At 32.2% G+C, this 22,613-nt stretch overlaps 1 protein-coding gene across 2 annotated transcripts; it reads left to right on the forward strand.

The window, feature by feature from the left end:
* Positions 1-1,306: 1,306 nt before the first annotated feature.
* Positions 1,307-21,752, forward strand: LOC119601426. 2 transcript variants are annotated; one of them, XM_037952360.1, is made up of 5 exons: positions 1,307-1,876; positions 12,786-13,200; positions 19,784-20,667; positions 20,719-20,805; positions 20,865-21,752. In XM_037952360.1, the coding sequence occupies exons 2-5, from the start codon at positions 13,138-13,140 to the stop codon at positions 21,313-21,315; spliced, it is 1,485 nt and encodes a 494-aa protein (XP_037808288.1). In that variant the 5' UTR covers positions 1,307-1,876; positions 12,786-13,137; the 3' UTR covers positions 21,316-21,752. The 2 variants fall into 2 exon arrangements, with proteins under 2 accessions (XP_037808288.1, XP_037808289.1); XM_037952361.1 differs by having other exon boundaries at positions 1,308-1,876; positions 20,737-20,805.
* Positions 21,753-22,613: the final 861 nt, after the last annotated feature.

The raw sequence follows: 22,613 nt of genomic DNA on the forward strand, positions 1-22,613 counted from the left end.
ACTCTTTATATTTGGAAGCTGGATATTTGCTATGATAAGGGTGAATGATCGTGCTCTGTAGAACAGAGTGATCGAGATAAGCATATGTTTGTAGCGGTTATGTTTCCAGGTGCAATGTTAATCCATTCTAAGGGAATATGTTCCACTTTAATGTTTTCCGAGGGGGTTTTCTGAAGATTTAATTCTTTGATATTAGTTAAATTTACTATCATTTCAAATACACTGCGGTTTTGCATATTTACTATAAGATAACTGTGACTGTTCTTGCACCGTGAAAACAGAATGATCGAGATGAGGATTTTTCTCATAGATTTAAATGAAGTTTTTAAATTTTTTGGACATAATCTTTCTATCGATCTTTAAAAACAAATATTCAGATCAGCAGGATCAAAGTATATGTTTTCGAATTTGAAGAAACGAAAGCTACAACTTGGCCAATTAAACTGATCGCATTAAAATCTAAATCCCAACTACTAACACCCTTTTATGTGGCAACAATGCCGATTAACGGCGAGAGTAATTAATGTTCTTATTTAATGCATAAGTATGAGAATGTTTGCTTCTTCTTAATGTGCTTTTTTTTGTTGGTTTCGCTGTTGTTATTTTTTAACGATCAACGATCATCGGTATGGTTTGGTTTGATTTTATTTTGTGTGTATTGTTTTTAAATTTGTATTTTAATATATAGAAATGAATGATATGGTTGGTATAAGTATAGTATACTCTTTTAATAACAACAACAACAAGAACAAACACACACACTCAGTATGGTTCTGAAATAAAAGTTTGTAATACTATTTTTAAAACACAACACTCAACAACGTTCGTAAACCGATGTACGTTCATAATATACTGAAAACAGAAGGAAAAATATAAATAAAAACAAATACGAAAAGAAATATTGAAACAAACTGAATTCGAAAAGAAAAATGTTTCAGAAAAGAAAACACCATACACAAAAACTGTATAGAATAGAATAGAACTGAAATGAGCAACAGACATACGGATCGTAAGTTGGTTGCTTGGTTGGGTGTACAGATGGACGGACGGACGGCCAAGTGAGAGCAAATGAAAAAAATTTTTTATTTTAATGTGCAGGGGGTTATTTTTGGGATACACTTTTTTTCTTCTTGTATTTATTGCTGTAGTTAATTTTTTGAAATATACATTCTTTGCTGCTGCTATTGTTGTTGTTGTTGTATATTTCGTTAGCACAAGCAATAATAACAACAACAACAGCAATAACAATAATATGAAGAGTAGCAGTAGTAGCTAGCAAAAGTAGTGGTAGACGACAACGATTATTTCGTTGCCAGTCACAGTCGATAGATATGTGAGCTAACGATCGTTACGTTACGTATCTTCTCTCTTTCTAGTTAAACATTTTTTAAGAACATAAATACAAAAAAAAAATACAAATCTCATAATCGCAATAACGTTAAAAAGATCGGCTATTTAAATTTAGTAACGTTTAAAATATTTTCAAAATCAAACACAAAAAAATTACTTAAAATTAATTTATTATAAGAAAAAAAATTGTTAAAAAGTGTTGTTTACAAATTAAATCTATGACAAACATCTAGTCTCAATGTACAAAATAATCTGCTATAAAATCTTTGTCTACGTTTTTATATATTCTATATAATTTTATTACAAAAAAAAATACTTAATAATTACAATATACCAGACAGTTTTGTAAAAAAATAAATTTTATAAATTAAGCTAAATCATCAATTTTTTTTTTTTTTGAAACTGTTTAAAATACAAAAAAAGAAATTTTAAATCCATAAAAAAACATGCTCTTAATTAGTACTTAATAATTACTAGCAACCTGGATACCCTGGAATTTTGTTAAATTTAAACCAACAAAATAAGTGTAAGAATTTTTTAACATATTTATTTCTAATACTAAAGATTTAAATACAAATACCAAGTACAATTTAATTAAATAGTAACAATACTAGCAACAAAATAATAATTAATTTATAATATTTATTTAGTTTTATACATCTACTTTTTTGTTAATTTTGGCACATGTGCACTTTACTGTAATAGTGTGAAATATAATAACAACAACGACGTTCAGAGTCAGTCCGTCAGCCAGTCATACTTGTACAAATTTTACATTCACATGCCGAAAGAGTGTGTGTGTGTGTCATATGGTGTTATTGTACATATCCCTTCAAACATTTAGAAGACAAAACTATTGCGCATCACCCCCGACGCCACGTCAGAAACACTTCTGGACGATTGTCAGACGAGGACGCACATTTTACAAAAACAAAATACATTGATTTCGAATTTTCGTCTTCTAGAAATATACTTTTAAGTTACTTCCGGATTATAGTTAGAAGAGTGCATCCATTTTGCTTAAACAAAAAACCATGACTGTTGAATTTATTTCATCTGGAAGTATACGTTTTAGTGACTTCTGAATGAGAGTTGGGTGAGAACACACATTTTACAATAACAAAATACATTGTTTCCTAATTTGTATCTTCTTGATTTGTATGTTTATGTCACTTCTGGAAGACAGTTTGAAGAGTGTTCACATTAATGTTGTATTTTATTCATCTGGAAATGTGGATTGTAGTCACTTCTGTACGATTGTCAGACGAGAGCACACATTTTACAAAAACAAAATACATTGATTTCTAGTTTTCCGTCTGGAAGTATACTTTTAGGTTACTTCCGGATGATAGTAAGAAGAGTACAAAAACAAAAAAATATAAATACTCCATTTTTTAGCGTGAACGCGAAAAAATAAAAATAAATAATGCAGAAATTTTGCTAAGTTCAGTGATGTTTTGTGTTTTGTCCAGTCATGTTCAGTTTTAATTATTCATTGTAAAACTTAAATGAGTTATTGAATAATATTGATAATATTTATAGAAAAATAGTGTAATTAATATATTGTGAATCTTAAGTAATAAAAAAACCTATTTGACAGTGTTATGTTAAAACATTTAAGAAGGTTTTGTTAATTGGTGAAGTTTATTAAATATATTCCAAAAAGTAATTATCTTCAAGGATTATATAAATAAAATTAAAAAGTAAGTTGTCATATTTTACATTAAAATACTATTTTAGGAATAAGTTAACAACTCTAAACGGCTTCCATTTTCATTATTTTTAAACGAAGTCTAATATGTTTAATTAAAAATGATTTTATATTAAATTTCGTCTCTCTATTAATTGGTTTAGGAGTTATAAGCATTTAAAGACTTTTTCAAGTTGTACGTTTCGGCTTTCATTTGATGAATATTGCATTTTTAACCTATTTAGATTTATTTGAGTTAAAACTTAACTTCCAATATTTTTTAAACTATTTGCGCGTTTAGGTCCTGTTTCTAGATTACGTATGATCACTATGAGCTAAAATTTTATTTGTATTTCATTATCGTAACAAAAAAAAATGCATTAAAATTTTACTTAAGTATTTAAACGCTAGCTGGAATCATTATATTCAAATTAATACTACTGTTTTATACATAAATTATTTTTCGACTTCACTTGACACGAAATTGCCCATATAAGATATTTAATATTAAAATCAAATATTTTTAAAACCACCTTTTTTAAATACAATTTTATTAATTTTCATATAGCTTTGGATTTAATTATTCTAATTATAGGCCTTTACTAATATTTTTAAGTTTTTGAAAGTGTATAACTCCTTAATTAGAAGAGAGCAAACAAAAAATAGTATTGCAGTATTAGTGTCAAAAGCAATATCCCGTTTAGGGTCGTTAAGGTGTTTCTATCGTTAATGACTGTAAATAGTTTTAAAAATAATCCATGACTTAGTAATTTCAGATCTTTATAGACGGTTTAATTCCAAGTTATTTAAAAAATGTTCATGAAAGGTAACGTTTTTATTGATTCAAAACAATAAATAAATAAATAAATTTTTAATTATTTTATTTTTTTTTTAGAAAGCAGTAGCTAATATTGTACCCCCTATTAAAATACTTCTAACCAAATTAAAATATAAAAAAGGGATCTGGTAAGTCTGGTATATCTTATTTCGGTTCCATTAAAAATGTCGATTATTTGCAGAAAATGTAAAAAATGGATCTGAACGTTTAAATTTCGGTGGGAAATGATCAATAGATCATAAGAGAATCCCATTTTTATTGCTTCCTAAAATATAACAGGTAATTTCAATAAATACAAAAGTATGTACATATATTCAATATTAATTATAACATTATTTTTGTTTATTTCGTTGAAGGATTAATGCGTTCCAAAATATAACTCTTACAATTTGATGGATTGATCATAAAATTTATGAAGAACTACAAAAATATTTTAGAGTCCAACGTTTTACAATTTTTGGAAGTATACCAGTCAACAGTTGGAATATTAATACAGATTTCCTGAAAATTATCTTATTATAAGGTAATAATTCCAAATTTTTGATACATATGTACATTAGTACTCACTCTGTATGGAAAGCAAAAACGTGTTTTTGTTACCCCTCTCAAAATTTACCTTGCTTTGTTTTATGATAATTCCCAAAATATTTTAAGTCTAGCGATGACCGTTCGTGAGCTGGACCAAATTAAAAAAAATGTATTTTGGAATTATTTTTTTTTTTTAATTTTTGTTTGTTTTTTTTTTAATTTTGTTTCGGTCTAATGTACATATATTACTTTTTGCGATTAGTTGTTAAATCTGTTATTTTTTATACTATTTTTATTTCAATTATTTCAATAAAAACTATAAAATTTCATTTTATTTAGATTTATTTTTATAGATTTTATTTTGGTGAGTATACAAATAGAAGAAGAGAAAACTCATCTTCTAGAAGACGAGAATACTCATCTTCTAGAAGAAGAGAATACTCATCTTCTAGAAGAAGAGAATACTCATCTTCTAGATGATGAGAAAACTCATCTTCTAGAAGATAAGATATGAACACTTCTAGATGATACTAAGTAGTTACTTCAAAAAGTGACTTCCTAGTTACATCTAGAAGAGTCTTTGGCAATACCTTACTTCCAAGAGTCATCTAGAAGTTTCTTCTGCGGGTCTTCCAGAAGAATATTCCACGTTACTCTTAGACGTTCCCCAGCTCGGCATCAGTTCTTCCCGACTGGTGACAAGAATTCTTATACTTCCGCAACATCGCTGGCGAGCTTTTAGCACGTTTGGAAGTTTCATACGGGTAACTTCCGCAATAGAAAATGTTTGTAGGGTATGAATATGCATTCTATTAGGTGGCCACCAATTTATGAACATAACATCTCTGTCATTATTATAGATCTGTGTGACGAATTGTGAGAGTGCTAAGAGAAATACCTACATATGCCAAGCGATCTTCTATATGAAAAAAAGATGTTACTAATTTGGCAGCAGTATGAATCAGTGCCGCTGCTTCACTGCTTCTAGTATAGTTTCTCACAAAAAAAGTGATCATAAACAAATAATGAGATCTTTAATCTTTTTCAAATTTGAAAGAAGTTTGATCTAGAATACATTCCCGCCTTTTCAAGCTGATCTTGTTAAACATAGCACTTTTCCAAATCCGATTTTCAAATTAAATCTAATTATGTAGATTAGTTTCTCACTCTATTACCTAGCACATCTCCATCTTAAAAATTTAGGTCTTCTTCCTAGAAATGTAACCGATTTTTCTAAAGTAACATTAATAGTACCAGTGCAGAACCATATCCGATTCAAATATATAGTAGCAACAATTGAAGTAATGAGTATCGCCATTATCCGCCTATTTGTTAGGTTAAGTTGAAGAGGAGATCACATCATAGAGATCTGTATACGCCTAAGCCGCTACCAAGGCCTGGAGTTGTGCGCTTTTTGTAAGTAAGGCACCCTTAACCCTTTTACGTACAAAACCGCTGGATCTAATTTGGATCAAATATGTCATTGTTGCTCTATTCGTCAATGGGGAGACCTTGCTTCCACAAGGGAGACCTCTCCTTCTACTTTGGTTTGACTTTCCCTTATAAGATCTTTATGGGTTTTCCCACAGTTCCATTATTCTATGTGGTTGTGTGTGATACTCTTGCCCATGCTTTTAAATCCGGTCTCGTTGACTTGAATGGTTTCACATTTACCAGGTTAACTCCTTCAAGTGCCCTGCACTTACTAGCGAGTAAATTAGCTCATTCGTTATAAATAATGTCTAAGTGATCTGGTGTGATACAGAGTTTATCAATGTTGCGATCTACAAGACGACAATATATTACGGCTTCGGAGTTTTCAATACAAAACCCACAATTTCGTTCTATCTCCTTTAGAGTAGTCCATATAGTAACCGATTCCTACGGTTATTAGTTAAGATCAAATGGAACATTAGATCTCATAATATCCGACAATTTTTGTCTTGGTATTTGATCATATATATATGTCCAGTATTCATTGATGAGGTGACTAATTAGCTTTCAGCTTTGGCTGCAAGTGGCCCCTTAAATATTACATATGTTGCGATTGGGGAAATATTAAGGAATGTTTCTAGAGCTTGGATTCACGTACTGCTCATAGTACCATTTTATAAAAAAGTCCACCAGATTATTGATGACTATGTTAGAATTCGTCTTATCACGATTGTATGCTTTATGTGTCCTAGTAGTACTATGGCTCCATTTCGTGCTTATGGTTCTCATACATAGCGACCAGCACCGATGTGCCTAATCGATCCTATTCTATATGCTATATTCTCAAAAAACTGGGTTCAATAGAAGTTCGTCTTTCTTATGAAAAGATTTAAGTCTTCATCGGTTTGAGATGAGACCTCTCAGTTAAGCTATTCTATAAAAGTTTGATCCTTTCCCCTAAGAAGTATTACGCCATCAACTGAGTTTATATCCGCATATCTATGTATCTGTTGAAAGCATGATTAAAACTTAAATAAAAGGTCTTAGGGGGGACAAAATTTTCTATAAAAGTTTCTAAAATTGAGAAATTTTGTTTGGATATCTACTATATATAGTTCTAAAGGTAGAATCTTAGGTTAAAATTTTCCCCAACTATTCTTAATTAAAATCAAATACCTAGTATTTTGAACGCATAGTCGAGCTTGTTATAAACTCTAAATGGATGCGGGCTTGGTAAAATAATGGATCGACAACAAGTCCGTCATTGGTCCAAAAATGATACGTGTACCAAATTACAACTGCGGTATAATTTATGGTGGGTGCCCAATAATACCACCCCCATAATAATGGAGTAAGCTAAATAAGAATGCCGAAATTTGACACGAGCAATATTTTGTGCGTTAAACTAGTACAACATATAGAAACAAAATATAGCGATCCACTAACGTCACCCTAATAAACAAATTTACTTATATGCATACGATTAATACATTTATATGTGTGTATGTATGTATAGTTAAATGAGTGTGAATTTTTTTTGAGCGTCTACTGTGCATCTTATAAATAATGCATTATTACCATACTGTAGATGATATTTGTTTGTTATTACTCTTCTATCCAAGTAGCTAAGAAAATGTAACAACAGCAACAACAACAAATAGTATAATAAAAACGAAATAAAAGTGTCACAAAAAGAAATGTATCCACATATGAGCAGATACGAACAAACATACAAGCACACATACTAAATAGAATTAGTTACAGAAACAAAACACAAATGATTAAGACAAATACCTAGTAGTTTTAAAGGGAGTCCGGATAGATAGGGATAGGGAGGATAGATAGATAGATAGATAGATAGATAGATAGATAGATAGATAGATAGATAGATAGATAGATAGATAGATAGATAGATAGATAGATAGATAGATAGATAGATAGATAGATAGATAGATAGATAGATAGATAGATAGATAGATAGATAGATAGATAGATAGATAGATAGATAGATAGATAGATAGATAGATAGATAGATAGATAGATAGATAGATAGATAGATAGATAGATAGATAGATAGATAGATAGATAGATAGATAGATAGATAGATAGATAGATAGATAGATAGATAGATAGATAGATAGATAGATAGATAGATAGATAGATAGATAGATAGATAGATAGATAGATAGATAGATAGATAGCTAGATAGATAGATAGATAGATAGATAGATAGATAGATAGATAGATAGATAGATAGATAGATAGATAGATAGATAGATAGATAGATAGATAGATAGATAGATAGATAGATAGATAGATAGTAGATAGATAGATAGATAGATAGATAGATAGATAGATAGATAGATAGATAGATAGATAGATAGATTAGATAGATAGATAGTAGGATGGCTGATAGATAGATAGATAGATAATAGATAGATAGATAGATAGATAGATAGATAGTAGATAGATAGATAGATAGTAGATAGATAGATAGATGATAGATAGATGATAGCTAGATAGATCAATAGGATAGATAGATTTCCTCTACTTAGAACCCAAAACATATGTACATATTAATTACATATTCCATATATAATTCTAAATAATAAGGAAATAGTTTGAGACAGGCACTATAAACTGCAGGGTACCAGCAAACATGTGTAAATATGAATGTATGTATGCATGTCTGTATTTCTGTGAATATATACTATTTTAAGATGCATTTACTATGTTCTACAAGTTCTGTAGTATTATTTTCGTTGACTCTTTTTTGGTACCACAGGAAGAAGATTTCATTCCAAATTGTATAAGATCAATATCTTCGAGTGAAGTTAGTACAAACCTAAATACACATGCATTTATGTATGTATATAAGTTGTATGTATGATAACAATCCATAAGGTTTAAATATGTATGTAAAGTAAAAAATGCACTCAGTACAGATGTAAGTACTAACATTGTATGTTAAAAAAAAATTTTGAAAATATTTATTACATTTGAATACCAACAAGTATCAAGTATTAATCTAGTTGACACAATTTTGTTTAATTTTAATAACTTTTGATGTTAATTAATATTTGAATTAAAACAGTTATTATTAATCCCTGACATATCGGCTACACAATTTTAGAATAAAATTTTGGACTTTTCCATTAAATTTTAAGACTATTGAAGTTTAAGATAACGGAAGTCCGATTATTAGATCTTAAAATGGTCTGATCAACAATGTGTGAGAAAAATGAAATTCTCATATAGTAAAATTCCCAAAATCATGTTGCCTACCGTAGCATAAGTGTGACTCTGCCCAAATGTTGTCTTCATTTTCAAGAAACCTCAAAAATGTCCCCCTCTTTGATGACAACTATAAACGATTACAACTGGTTCTATAAAAGATAAGAAGGCCAAAACAACAACAAGAGAAGAGATCACTTCTACCTACATTGACCGTTGAAAACGGTTCGGGGTTTGTTTATCAGCTTGTCTAATGCCTGCTCGGGGTTTCGTGATAAAATTTAAACCATCGATATAGCCGGGAGACGATGAACAAAAGCATCTACTGTCAAGGGTATCGAACATGTTCATCGAGAAGAAGTGGATCTCAAGTGATTCTCCGTAAACATTTGCAGAATAGTCAAAATACTCCGGTGCAAGGATTAGCAGAAACAAATCTTGAAAAATCTCATAAAGTGCTCGTCAGATGTTTAGAATAAGTTTCCTTACGTAGTACGTTAAAATTGTTCAATCAGTTTTCCTAAGCTAAGTAACATCTGTAATATAGTAATATCGCTCCCAATATATTTCGATATAATTTTGACAAAATCCTGGCAATGGAAAATAGTGTTCCTGAGTTTCTCTGATCTCTCCTCATATTCTATATTCGTTCGTCCAATTTTGAATAGTTGTGCCCCTAATACTGTGTGTTCACTTAGAATACGTACCGTTATACTAATCTCTGACATGAACATTCTAAAGAAGCTTCTCGTCCTGCTCTCGATAGTGTCACCATATGGGATCTTTGGGGTTCTATCAACGCTTTAATTGTCCCAAGTGGCCGTATGAGCTTTACTTTCACATTTTCGTAATTTATATTTACTTTAGAAGTTGTTTAAATTAATAGGTTAGCTTGAAATAAAGGAAATATACTACATCAGATCCAAAGAAATAATCAAAGAACGCTTTCAAGCCTGTGTAGTGCTCTAAGAAGATATAATCGTTCGATGTTAAGAAACTCAGTTTCTTCGACGAAGTTCGTTTGAATTTTTCAATCCTCTCCTAAGATATTTGGATCAAATTTTGACGAACTCCTGACAGTGACAAAGAAAGTTTTCCGGAATTTCTTTGTCTTCTCCACATGCTCTACATTCGTCTGAATCCATTAGGACAATTTTGTGCCTCTAATCTTCTGTGTTCACTCAGAATAGAGGCGCAGGAGGCTACTCGTCCTGCTATAGTTAGGGTCACCCCATTGGATCTTTGTGCTTCTATCCACAGTTTAATTATTTCATGTGACCGTATAAGCTTTTCTCTCCCATGTTTTTACTTTAGCCCTTTTTTGCTTCGAACGTTTTTGCATTTGTCAGCATAAATTCCTCAAGTTCCATTCCCTTTATAGCAAGTTTATTCGCTCTTTCATTGCCGACTATTCCCTAGTGGACTGGTACTCATACGATGCAAAGTTTACTTCTGAAAGAGTTTTCGGTTAAGGTTCTCTTACAGTCTAAAACAGTCTTGTTTTTAACCTCTGCTGTTTCCTTGTCCAGTTCATATACATACATATGTATTTAGTTACTGCACGGACTTCTGCTTGGAATTTAGAGTTGTAATTAGGTAGACGCTAGAATATTTCAGTTTTTGGCTATTCAATGTAGATTCCCAGGCCCATCTAGTTTCCCAATTTAGAACAACTGATGCCTACGGGTATTCGTTGTAATATAACGCTTAACCATGACATTCTTTCTGGGGTCAGTGCCTCAAAGTTCCCCACAAATTCTGTATCTAATATGCGTTCGAACATGTCTTCCAATGTCTCCAGTATACATTGATGATGTGTCCTTTTACCGGTATTTTGTCAATTTGTCTATAGATAAGAGCCGATAGACTTCAAGTATCTTTTCATATCTTATGTATGTACATATGTTTCAATTGGGGGAATAACCCGCTACGTTTCAAGAGCTTTGTCAACAACATGTATCCAACGAAGTCCATCGGATTATTGCTCTCATGTTGCTTTTATAAAGCCAGTGTGTCATATTGAGACTAAGGCGCCATTTCGTGCCTACTATTCCCCTACACTACAATTGGGAACAAAATGGGCAGACTAGGAATTGTGTTTGAAAATGGACGTACTTTCATTAGGGGGTTTGGAACCTCCCAAATGAATTAAATACAAAAATTCGTTTATCTAGGAAAATATTAGAGCTAAAATCTTCAAACATTGAAAGAAAAACTTTAACATCCATATGAAATTGCCGGACTAGCAGTAGGTGGTCTCCGGTAGGTTAGTGGTTAGTGTTTTAGTCTGGTAGACCGAAGGTGGTGGGTTCGATTCCCACCTGAGGCACTGGTTAAGGAGCGCACAACAGGCCCGATAGAGGCCTAGGTGTATTTCTTCGGATTTGATATATATGCATCCTCCTTTCAAACTAACTAGCAGTAGGTGGTAGGAAATTTAGGAAATTTAATGCCAAAGTTCGTATATCTGGGAAACTATTTGGAGTCCATGTGAAAATTTGTTGAAAATTGGGCGTCTTCGTATATCTGGGGAAACTAAAGTGGAATTTTATAATGGTTTTAGGGTAGCAAAACACACTGGGTATAGCTAGTATTATATATATAGGTAGATATTACTTATGGTTATACGTAACGTATGATTAATATGATTTACCAATTCATTCAAACATTACTGTCATTAAAATGTTATAAATAGTTGTTATTTAAAGAAAACTATTATTTATATAAAGAACTTGGTAAATATATTATATTTTAAATTATATATTAAAGAAAAAAACCAAATAAATCGAAGAAAAAACCCTACAGCAATCAACAACTTTACGTAATTCTATTTAAAATTTTAGTCGTAACGACTTTTAGGCAACATTTTGAAATTAAAACGTTTCAGATGTGTACATTTAAAAGTATATATTATTTATATACATATATAGCTAAATAGACATATTACTAGACATACGATTTAACTTGATTTTAAGTGTTGAATATTTATGAGAATTAAATTTGAATATGACCCGTGAAACGAACTGTTAAAATGCATTACAATTGATTATTGCACATAACGTTCTCGAATTTATATTTATAATGTTAGATTCCAAAGTATGTATTTAATTAATTAAATGTTATTGAGTTGAAACTATGAATTAGTTAGTTTAGTATTTATTTAAAATACTTTTTTAATATAAATTTTTTTTACCATGAAAAAGAATTTTGTTACTTAAGTACGTTAAGGTTTTATTTGAAAAATCGCACAAAAGTTAAGAATATTAGGGGTATTCATGTATAAAATTATTAAGCAGAGAAATAAAAATTTTGCTTAATTTGGAAAAAATTTTCCAAATTTTTTTTTATAATCAAAAGGTATTTTTTTAATTATTTTTATATGTAAATCAGGTTTAATTTTTGCCTATAACTGTGAATACCCCTATTATTTTAATTAATATCATTGTTGTTGTTATTATTTTTACTACTACTAAGCGGTGTTCAAACCATACTGTTGTTGTGTATTTGAAGAGAATGTTATGGGTTTTTTCCTATTAAAAGTCGTCTTTTTTTCGTATAATTATTTCGAAAAAAATAAAAAATGTACAGTAAAGAGGCTAAAAGGTTAACTTCTAAATATTAATAGATTCTTTTCTTTTTTTTTATTTGTTATTTATTTATTATTCTTGTTGTTTTTATAAACGATTTTTTTTTCTTTCTGTATTATTCTAGTTGACAACGTTGTTTAAACCGCCATATCATTATTAACATTGTCATAAACATCATTATTATTATCATCATCATCATCGACGGGTCACCGTTTTAATCATCGTCAGTCAGTCAACAAGCAAATAGTATATCAACCGTTAAACAGTAAACGACTAAAATAACAATAATAAAGCAACAAAAACAACAACGCATAGAGCAGCTTCAAATGTACGATTACCAGCAGAGTCTAATAATATTATCAAGACCAGGATTTAACTTTTGAAATATTGAAATTGATAACCAATCACATCTAATCTAAACTATTGCTCAACATTGAAAACCCGTTAACCACGAGACTAAAATCACATCAATACGAATGCAAAATACACAAATTTGTGCAACGATCGATGATCGTTCATCATCGACATCTTTGAAAATGGTAAGTTTAAGTTAAGAGAAAACAAAATCTTAGTTTAAGACTAAATTCCAAAAGAACTTTTATTTCAATGAAATAACACGGGTCGACACGATTTAAAAAAAGTCAAAACCCGGAAACTAAAATTTAATTTTCAAATAACTGATCTACCATGAACCCAATATTGTCCCTATTTCTTCGTTAACTTAGGGTTTCGAGATATCTTATCATTAAGTTTGCAAAAAGCCCCGTTTTTGCCATAATCTAGACGTTATAATCGTGCGAAGTGACCTCTTCTTATTCATAAGACATTTTATTGTTATGTTGTCTGAAAGCTGAATCCATTGTCTTCTATATAAAGGTTTAACCCCTGTTATATCTTGTACCTATTTTGAGATATATATCTTAATCTTAGGATTTCTTTAGAAAAGTATACTCTAATCGCTGAGGTAAAAGTTTGTTGGGCCTTGCATATAATTCCCCAAGATCAACTGATTTTCAGTATTTTGAATAGGGAATAACTCAGTTCGAGTTCCGAGGTTTTTCTTCGGGACACTCAAATGTATATCAAAAGAAAGGTCTTTCTAGTTAGATTTTTTCAAATATTTAAAAGCTTATAATGTTCGCCTTAAAAAAATCGCTGTCTGTAAATCTTGATCGAATGCTTGGTTTTGATAGAGAATGTTTTCCAAAATTTCACTGTCCTCTTCGGTCTGGTTTATGCAATGGCAAAAGCTTGGTAATGATAGGGAATGTTTTCAAGCGTTTCATTGTCTTCTTCGATCCGGGTTATAACCTCATTCTCATGATTTTTGAAACTATTTTCGATGAAAGCTTGGTAATGATAGAGAATGTTTTCAAGCGTTTCATTGTCTTCTTAGTTCCGGGTTATAACATTGTTCTCATGATTTTGGGAACTACATATTTTCTTGGAAAGCATTTTTTGTCCTCTTTGATCTGGGCTATACATAGTTAACATGATTATTGGATATATTTTCGAATGCTTTCGAATTATAGGGAATAATTTCCAGCGTTACACTGTCCTCTTCGGTCTGGGTTATATGTTGTTCCCATGATTATTGCAACTATTTTCGACAAAAACTTGGTAATGATTTCCAACGTTTCTCTGTCCTTCTTGTCTCCTTATGTATGGCTCACCTCATAGGGTGATGCCACCACCCACCTTCTCATTATTTCAAATGTGGTGGGATTCTCCCACTCATGATTGTAACTAAATATTAATTGTTAGTCGACTGATGTAATTATGATGCAAAGTCTACCACTAGAAAAGTATTTAGTTCTGATTTCCTTACAAGAAGTCGAAGTGTTTCATGTGAACACCTGCCGTGTTCCCCAAATTCACGGCGGTATTTTTACCACCACTTTAAGTCTGCCGGTCTATGCCAAGCACTTTGCTCAAGTACTCGAGCTATTATGATGAAAAACTCCATCTTGGTGTATTGCAATCAAGGGGTGTAGAGTTGCTAACAAAACCTCTAGTCTGCCGGGACAATAAACTGATGATGATCAAATGAATCCTCGGCCTTTCCTTGGAATGATTTGACATGGGCTCTAACCAAAGTACCATATAATCTGGAACTACGGGTTGCCGGTTGCCCACAGGACCTAGTCCTGACCGGTCAATTGGCAGAGGTTCCTTCGGGATTCACGTAGCGGCTGTAGTTTATACCCAAATCCGCGGGGAGAGAATGTTGGTTTAAGGACTGATATATCCAAATGCCAAATATGTATGGATTCTCTCTACGGTGCTGTTGCCATCTCAACAGATGTCACTGGGTAATGTGACTTGTGCTGGATTCCGGAACCCGTTGAGTATCTCTTACTCTTCGCGTAGTAGGGCGTCAGTATAGGTTGGTGAATTCTCAGGATGACACTTGGTAGTTGTCTGTCATTATGTAGATCGTTCTTTATGACCTGAGAATAGAACTGATGTAATTGGTGAACGATGGGGAAAGACTGCTCTGTTGATGGGGATTGCATTTTAAATAATGGAATCTTTCATGACATCATAAGGGTGGTCACCTTCCGGTATACTGGAAGATTCATGTCAACTGATGTTGGGGTACTCTGCCCTTCTATTGACTTTAGACCAGTGATTGCTTTTTCCTTGTCGGGGTTTGCATTGGGATTGATCCCATGCTGCCTGTCATTCCGCAACGGGGCTACTATGGCAAGAGATTAGATAGCTCGTGTACTTCAGCTAAGTGCTTGTACATGGACCGGCTCAGCCATGTACAAAACTTGCCACCCGAGTTCTTCATAGAAGGAATCAGGGGCGCGTGGTAGACCGTCTCTAGTCTATCCAGTGGATGAAGAAGACCACCGTGAAATAGACAAAAAGACAAGGTCCGAAACATTGCCCTGTGGGCTACCAGTTACCTTGGGAACAGAATTTAAGACTCACAGAACAAATCATTCCAACGAAAGGCCGAGGATATATTTGAATCCACCAACTTATAATCTCGGCAGACTAGAGGTACAGATAGCATCTATCCATTGCGGACTTACATTAAACATTGTCAATTAATTGCTGTCTAGCTATCGAAAAATACTATGTGTGTATGTTAAATTCAGGTGGCGCCACAGCACGGACTTTCGACTAGAAGCTAGAGTTGTGATTAGATTAACAATAGAACATTTCCGTTTCTGAGTTTTCCAAGGTCAACAGACCCGGGTTGTCTCATTTAGATATTTGTTTTAAAATTCAAATTGCACGGTAAAATTTCCACATTTGTTCCGATTAAATGGAACATTTTAGTAAGTCCACGAGTCCTAAATTACTGGCAAAGACAACAACATTTTTCCTTTATTTCAATACTTTGTCTTGTAAAATAAACTGTGATTTATTTACGAAAATGTGTACAATCATACATACATATGTATACAATACACAAATATTTTGTAAACATGATATTTAAAAGAATGGATTCATATGTATGTGTCATATTTATAAAACACTATAGCAAATAGGGCTTAAATGAAATTATACGTATGTAAATAATTGAAGCCATACTAAAGTTTTGAGAAAGATTTTGAGATTATTTATTCCAATTTCTTAACTCCTTTAAACTTTAAAATACAACGTTTACCTTGACTTAAAACGGTTCACATATCGTCTTCGTCTGCAACATCATCATCAACAACTAAGAACGACATCATCATCTTAATTTGTTTTGTTTTTTTTTTAAGAAAATCTTTTAAACAATTCAACAGCGTTTTCATTGTTTTTGTAATACATATTTATTATTGTTTTTCTTTTGCTGGCGGTTTTTTGTATAATTCTGCTTATTGTCTATAAATATAACTGTGCTTGTGCTCGGTGTACAACCATTGAATGGTGGCCAATAGGCATACATTTTTATTATATAAATATATACATTTTCTACAATATTTTATAGCTTTACTGACTGAATGACTGCTACTACTACCAGTACCAACATCCATCACTACCACTACATTTAGATATGGGTGTATGTGTGTATATTAGGGTGATTTTTCTTTTTTTGAGTAAAACTTTTTAAATATGTATTTTAGTATGGACCTATATTTGGAAAACTAGCTTTTTGGGTACTTTTTGGTTCTGAGATCATAAAAGGGTTAATATAATCTAAAGTTTTATCACAAATCCCAAAATTAATGTATAAGATTTGAACTTGGCTCTCGATGCAAGACGAATATCTTGTCATATTTTTAGAGTCGAAGCTTACCCGGAAACGTAGTGCTTTCACAAGAAAGTGATTTTTTCTTAAACCTATGGATGTGTACAGTAGTTCACTTTTTTAGTGAAAAGAAGGTACGTTTTGTCATGAACGCTCTATAAGCTCAACACTCCGTTGTGGAGACCCTTGGCATTTGCTTAATCAATGCACTTAACTCTAATAAGGTCGAGACGACAATTTGTGGGGTTTATATGAGTTTCATGACATTCGAGAAGTTTAAATTACGTACCAACGAATGCCTCCTTGGACATAACCGTTTCGCAAAAGCTATTCTTTTGGCCGCGATATTAAACCTGACTGGTGAATAGGTGACAGCTGAAATGAGTACTACAAATTTTAAAGAATTTGACACTCTTGTATCTTGATTGCTCGGACTAAGATGTCTTGGTACCAGTCCGATATCACATTCGTTTTCTCGGAGAATACAGGATTTACAAGATGTCCCAAATCGATGAGGGATACTTTTAAGAGGTATCAGATCCTAAGGTTGCTTACCTTTGCATGGAAATGGTGGGAAAATCCTCAAGGAGTGCCCAAGGAAGTTATTATAGTTAGGAAACTCAGTTTCCTAATTTCAACGAAAGCCAAAAGACGAAAGTGTCCTATGTTCAGAAACTCAGTTTCCTAAACATCATTCCCAAGATAATTAGATCTAATTTCAACGTAAGCCTGATAACGAAAGTGTTTCACGAACGTTTTCGCACACTCTTCATCCGTTTGTCCAATATTGTATTGTTCGTGTGTCCACTCATACACTCTGAAAGGATTCTTGCCCATCTCTGGTTAGGGTCATCCTATAGGATCTTTGTTATACGCACAAAGACCGGTTCGCAATGGTCAGGTTAACATTCTCGATTTCCCTTCCCTATATATTAAGTACATTCACTCGTTCGTTAACGATTATTAACGGATGATCCAAGCTTACCTCTAAAGAGTATAGAGTTAAGTCTCTCTTACAGTTCAATACGATCTTAGATGCAACCTTATCTTTATTTAGCCCTTATAGTGATAATTAAGTCCAGTTTACACATTCCTTCAGTGTACGGATATACATATGTCTGGAAGCTGATGTTGTGATTAGGTAAACGTTAATATATTTCGGTTTCTGGGGTTTCAAAGTGGATTTCCAGCTCCTAAAAATTATCTGATCAGTTTTCCTGGGCAATGTAATATCTAGAATAACATCACTCCCAGGATATTTAGATCTAATTTCGATGAAAGCCTGACAGAGAAAGTGCTGCAGAGTTTCACTATTATCTTCGCACGTTCTTCATCCACTGTCCGCTTCTCGTTCCCCTCTGGTTAGGGCCACCCTATAGGATCTTTGTGGTTCTACCAACCGTTTTATTATTACGGTTTCGCAATCGTCAGATTAACTTTATCAGGTTCCTCGTTCGTTAACCATTATTAGCGGTTGATCAAAGTCCAATGACCTAATTCTACTCCCAGTTTGGAACCATGTATGTACATAGCTCTAAAGATCCGCTTTTCCATGATATTCGATCTTAAATCAGTGCCTCAAAGTTTCTGACAAATTCTGGCTTCAATCACTTTGTTTAAAGATAGTAGATGTTCGGTTGTACCAACAATAGGAAGAATATCATGTTACTATTCCAGAGCTTTGGTTGACTTATACCCAAGCCACTCTCTGCAGAGTTTTATATTAAACTTTTGATCCAAAGAAGTCCACCAAATGATTGCAGCAGAAATTAGAGTTGGTCTAATATAATAATATAAAAGTGACACATTTTGTTCTACATTTCCGAAATTATCCGACAAAAACCTACCCTAATTTACACATGTGCTTAGATATAGATTATTTCGATATTTAAACATTCGTATTATTTAGAATAATGGTATAAAATAGAACATTTGTACTTAGAAAAAAAAAGTACACAAATATTCTCTCTTACACACACATACACACAGACTTCATCATCTGCACGAGTCATCATAAAACTCGTAAATTTTTATTACCAAGTAGCCAGTCAGTCAGCCAATATTGTATTATAATCATAAGGTCTCAAATGGATTTTTTGCCACTGTTGTTGTTACTGTTTTATTGTTTATTCATTTACATAAAACTTGACTGAGGTTTTCATTTCTTTCTCCACTTTCCGCACATTATTGTATTTCTCTGGCGGGGGATTTACTGTGAATGAATTTAATGTTACTTGTGGGAATTGTAAATGTGTAATTATTTTTAAAAATATTTCTTATACAATATATTTTTGCTAGATATTTAAATTTATAATAATGCCATAAAATTTCATGGTAATCAGTTAATTTAAAAAAGGATAATTGAAGCAAATTTGTTTTTTCGGAACATGCTTTGTGTATATTTGGACTTAATCTAAACAAATCGAAAGTTTGTTTAATGTTCTAATAATTTTCTCAAAAATATAATTATTTTAAAGGTAGAAATTCGATCAGATCTAATATCCACCAAAACAGGGGTTTTATCTAATAAAAAATAGTTTTAAAAAGTTTAGATCTTATTTATATTCCTCTAAGCCTATATCTATCTATCTATCTATCTATCTATCTATCTTATCTATCTATCTATCTATCTATCTATCTATCTATCTATCTATCTATCTATCTATCTATCTATCTATCTATCTATCTATCTATCTATCTATCTATCTATCTATCTATCTATCTATCTATCTATCTATCTATCTATCTATCTATCTATCTATCTATCTATCTATCTATCTATCTATCTATCTATCTATCTATCTATCTATCTATCTATCTATCTATCTATCTATCTATCTATCTATCTATCTATCTATCTATCTATCTATCTATCTATCTATCTATCTATATATATATTTTAAATTTGTTTATCTCTATCATTTTAGGAAACACGAACCCCCACCAGTGTCTATCATCATCATCGGGCACCTCGCACCCCAGAAAGTTATTTCAATGTACCCGAATCCATAGCCCTGCTAAATATTGTCAAATCCGAACGAATACAAAGTGCATTTCAATCGAATCGTAAAAATCATGCCAGTGTTTGGGAAATGGTAGCCGAAGTCCTCAATCGTTATAGTGCACGCAAAAGATCGGCCAAACAGTGTTGCAATCGTTATGAAAATCTCAAAAAGATTTACACGCAATTGAAAAAGAATCCCGAACGACATGTACGACGTAATTGGCCCTATATGTTTCTCTTCAAAGAGATTGAAGAACAGAGAGGAGAATGTTGGGGTTCGAATAGCAAGCGCATGGCTTTAATAGCTAAAAATCAAAATGAATTGTCATACTATCATAGAAGGCGACAGGCAGCTGAGTTCGGAGCACTACTGGATAAACAGACACAAGCTGCTGTGGTGGCTCAACACAATTTATTGCAAAGTTTAGCCGCAGTGCATTCCAATGATTCAAATAGTAATTGTAAATTGGAGCGTTTTCTACCCAATCATTTTGTTGAGGCTCAACTGGGTAACGATACCAGTAACACAAATGGTCCCGATGGGGTCTATGATGACTCATCACCTCTCCCTCTACAAACATCGCATAAGGAGGGAATACACGAAATACCAGATGATTTATCAGATAATGCTGCTGCTGCCGCCGCCGCTGCAGCAGCTGCTGCCCATAATTTACTACAGGCCCATGTCAATGGTGTGACGGCGGTCAATACGAATGAACTTAAAGAGTCTCTAGCTCAAGAATACGAAAAAGACTGCAATGGTGCTCTTAATCTACAGACCAGTGACAATAATAATGTCTCCATGAAGTAAGTGTCTTTGAGTTAAGCGAAATGTTATTACAATTTTAATAATGCCAGTTATTCTAATTCTTCCAGATCGGAACCAATGTCGGATGGTGAATTTAATCCCGATGATATACAACTAATGCAAACAAATTATAATGGGTAAGTGTTTACACTAAAGTTTAATACCAGAAAAACTTATATATCTTCTTATAATCTAGATCACAAAACTACTACTCAAATAATATGGATCATAATATCTTACATCCCGATGTTATAGTCGACACCGATAATCTGTCCGAATGCAGTAGTGGTGATGGTTCGCCCAAACTAAAACGTAAATTATCAACCTCAACCGATGGTGATAGTACGAACTATGAATTGATCGAATATTTGAAGAGACGTGAAAAACGTGATGAGGAACTACTAAGACGTATGGATGCTCGAGAAGAGAGACTGGTTAGTTTGCTAGAAAGAACCGTGGTCGCCATAGAAGCTTTGGTGCAACACAAATGCACACACAATAACAATCCACCTACTAACGATAAAATCGAAGTTGTGGAGAAACCCATCAAAATCTGCAATGGTAATGCTACACCATCTGAGGCTAAAGCAGCAGCAACAATTTCTGCAGATCCCATTATATCAGATGATACCAGTGAAAAAGATTGACTACTTTAATAAATCAAACCAAAAAAAATCAATAATATAATACTCAATATGACTAAAAATAGAACCAAAGATTAAGAAGTTTTTACGAGATTTTTTTATACTTACTAAATACTTACGAGTATACTCGTTTTATAATTTAGAATTTTAGTTGTAATTTTACCAAAAAAAACATAAAATTTAAACAAACTGTGTGCCAAAAATTTACTTAATTATTTATAGCTTTTATTATTTTTTTAATTTGTTTAACTACTTTTACATAAGTTTTTTTTCTCAATTGTGTTGTCATAAAACGCCTATTTTGTAATGAGATTAGTTTAAGTTTTATTATGTGTAATACTCTCTATTTAAGTGCCTTAAAAGAACAACCAAAAACAAATATTTATAAACAAAAATCTGATATTCTAAAAAGATCAAATAAACTTAATATTTACCTTTTTATAAAAAAAAAACTGAATTACAATTTTATTAAAAACTAAGCAGAAAACGCTTTAAGCCTATCCTATAGTCCCCCTTTCTGCATTATAGCCTAAAGTCGAGTCGGTAGTCTATACTGTCTGTAGTCCAGACTATAGTGTACGTCTCCATTACAGTCCTTAGTTTTGTACATTCTATAATCCAGCCTAAAGTCTAGTCGGGTCTATAGTATTGTCTGTATAATCTAGTATCTAATCTGGTCTATAAAATGGAGAAGCTAATTGAAAATTTTTTGGATCTCAATCGCTTTGAACGTGCAGATATCATAGGTATATTTCAGTTATGTTACTTTCATTTAACATACATTTTAATTGATGACCAGTGTAGCAAATATGTTTTGAGAACAGCGGCGTACTTTTTTTGGGAAACTTTTGATTTTGTGTGTGAGAGAAAGAGATGTTTGATATTTCTTTCTCTTTCTTTCACACACAAAAATCAAAAGTTTCCCTGTGTGCACTGGCACTAACTCATAAATTAGTCATTTCAATTCAACCAACTCAGTCTCCTAATCTCAACCCGATTGAGAACATGTGGATGGCTGTAAAACGTAGCATAGGTAACAAAGTTTTCCGAAATGGAGATGACCTTTTTGTGGAACTGGAATTGCATAACAATACCTGCATAAGCTTATTGACTCCATGCCGAAAAGATGCTCGACAACAAAACATTTAATTTCTTATTCTTTCGTTAAATATTTCAAAAAGTTGCAAATATTTTCAATACTTAATTTTGTAACATAATTTGCTTACTAACCCAAATAAATTAGCCTATTAATTCCTAAATTAATTAACAAATTAACTAAAAAAAATTAACTGAAACTGTTT

This window comes from Lucilia sericata, unplaced genomic scaffold, assembly GCF_015586225.1.
Source record: "Lucilia sericata isolate MDLA Ls3-8-SP2 unplaced genomic scaffold, ASM1558622v1 Contig000161F_arrow, whole genome shotgun sequence".
NCBI classification, from domain to species: domain Eukaryota; kingdom Metazoa; phylum Arthropoda; class Insecta; order Diptera; family Calliphoridae; genus Lucilia; species Lucilia sericata.

Bases quoted from the DNA above. Each gene is read 5' to 3' on its own strand.
- LOC119601426 (XM_037952360.1), top strand. From the start codon at position 13,138: ATGCAAAATACACAAATTTGTGCAACGATCGATGATCGTTCATCATCG. The intron at 13,201-19,783 runs GTAAGTTTAAGT...CTATCATTTTAG, and splicing joins CATCGACATCTTTGAAAATG to GAAACACGAACCCCCACCAG. The intron at 20,806-20,864 runs GTAAGTGTTTAC...CTTATAATCTAG, and splicing joins ATGCAAACAAATTATAATGG to ATCACAAAACTACTACTCAA.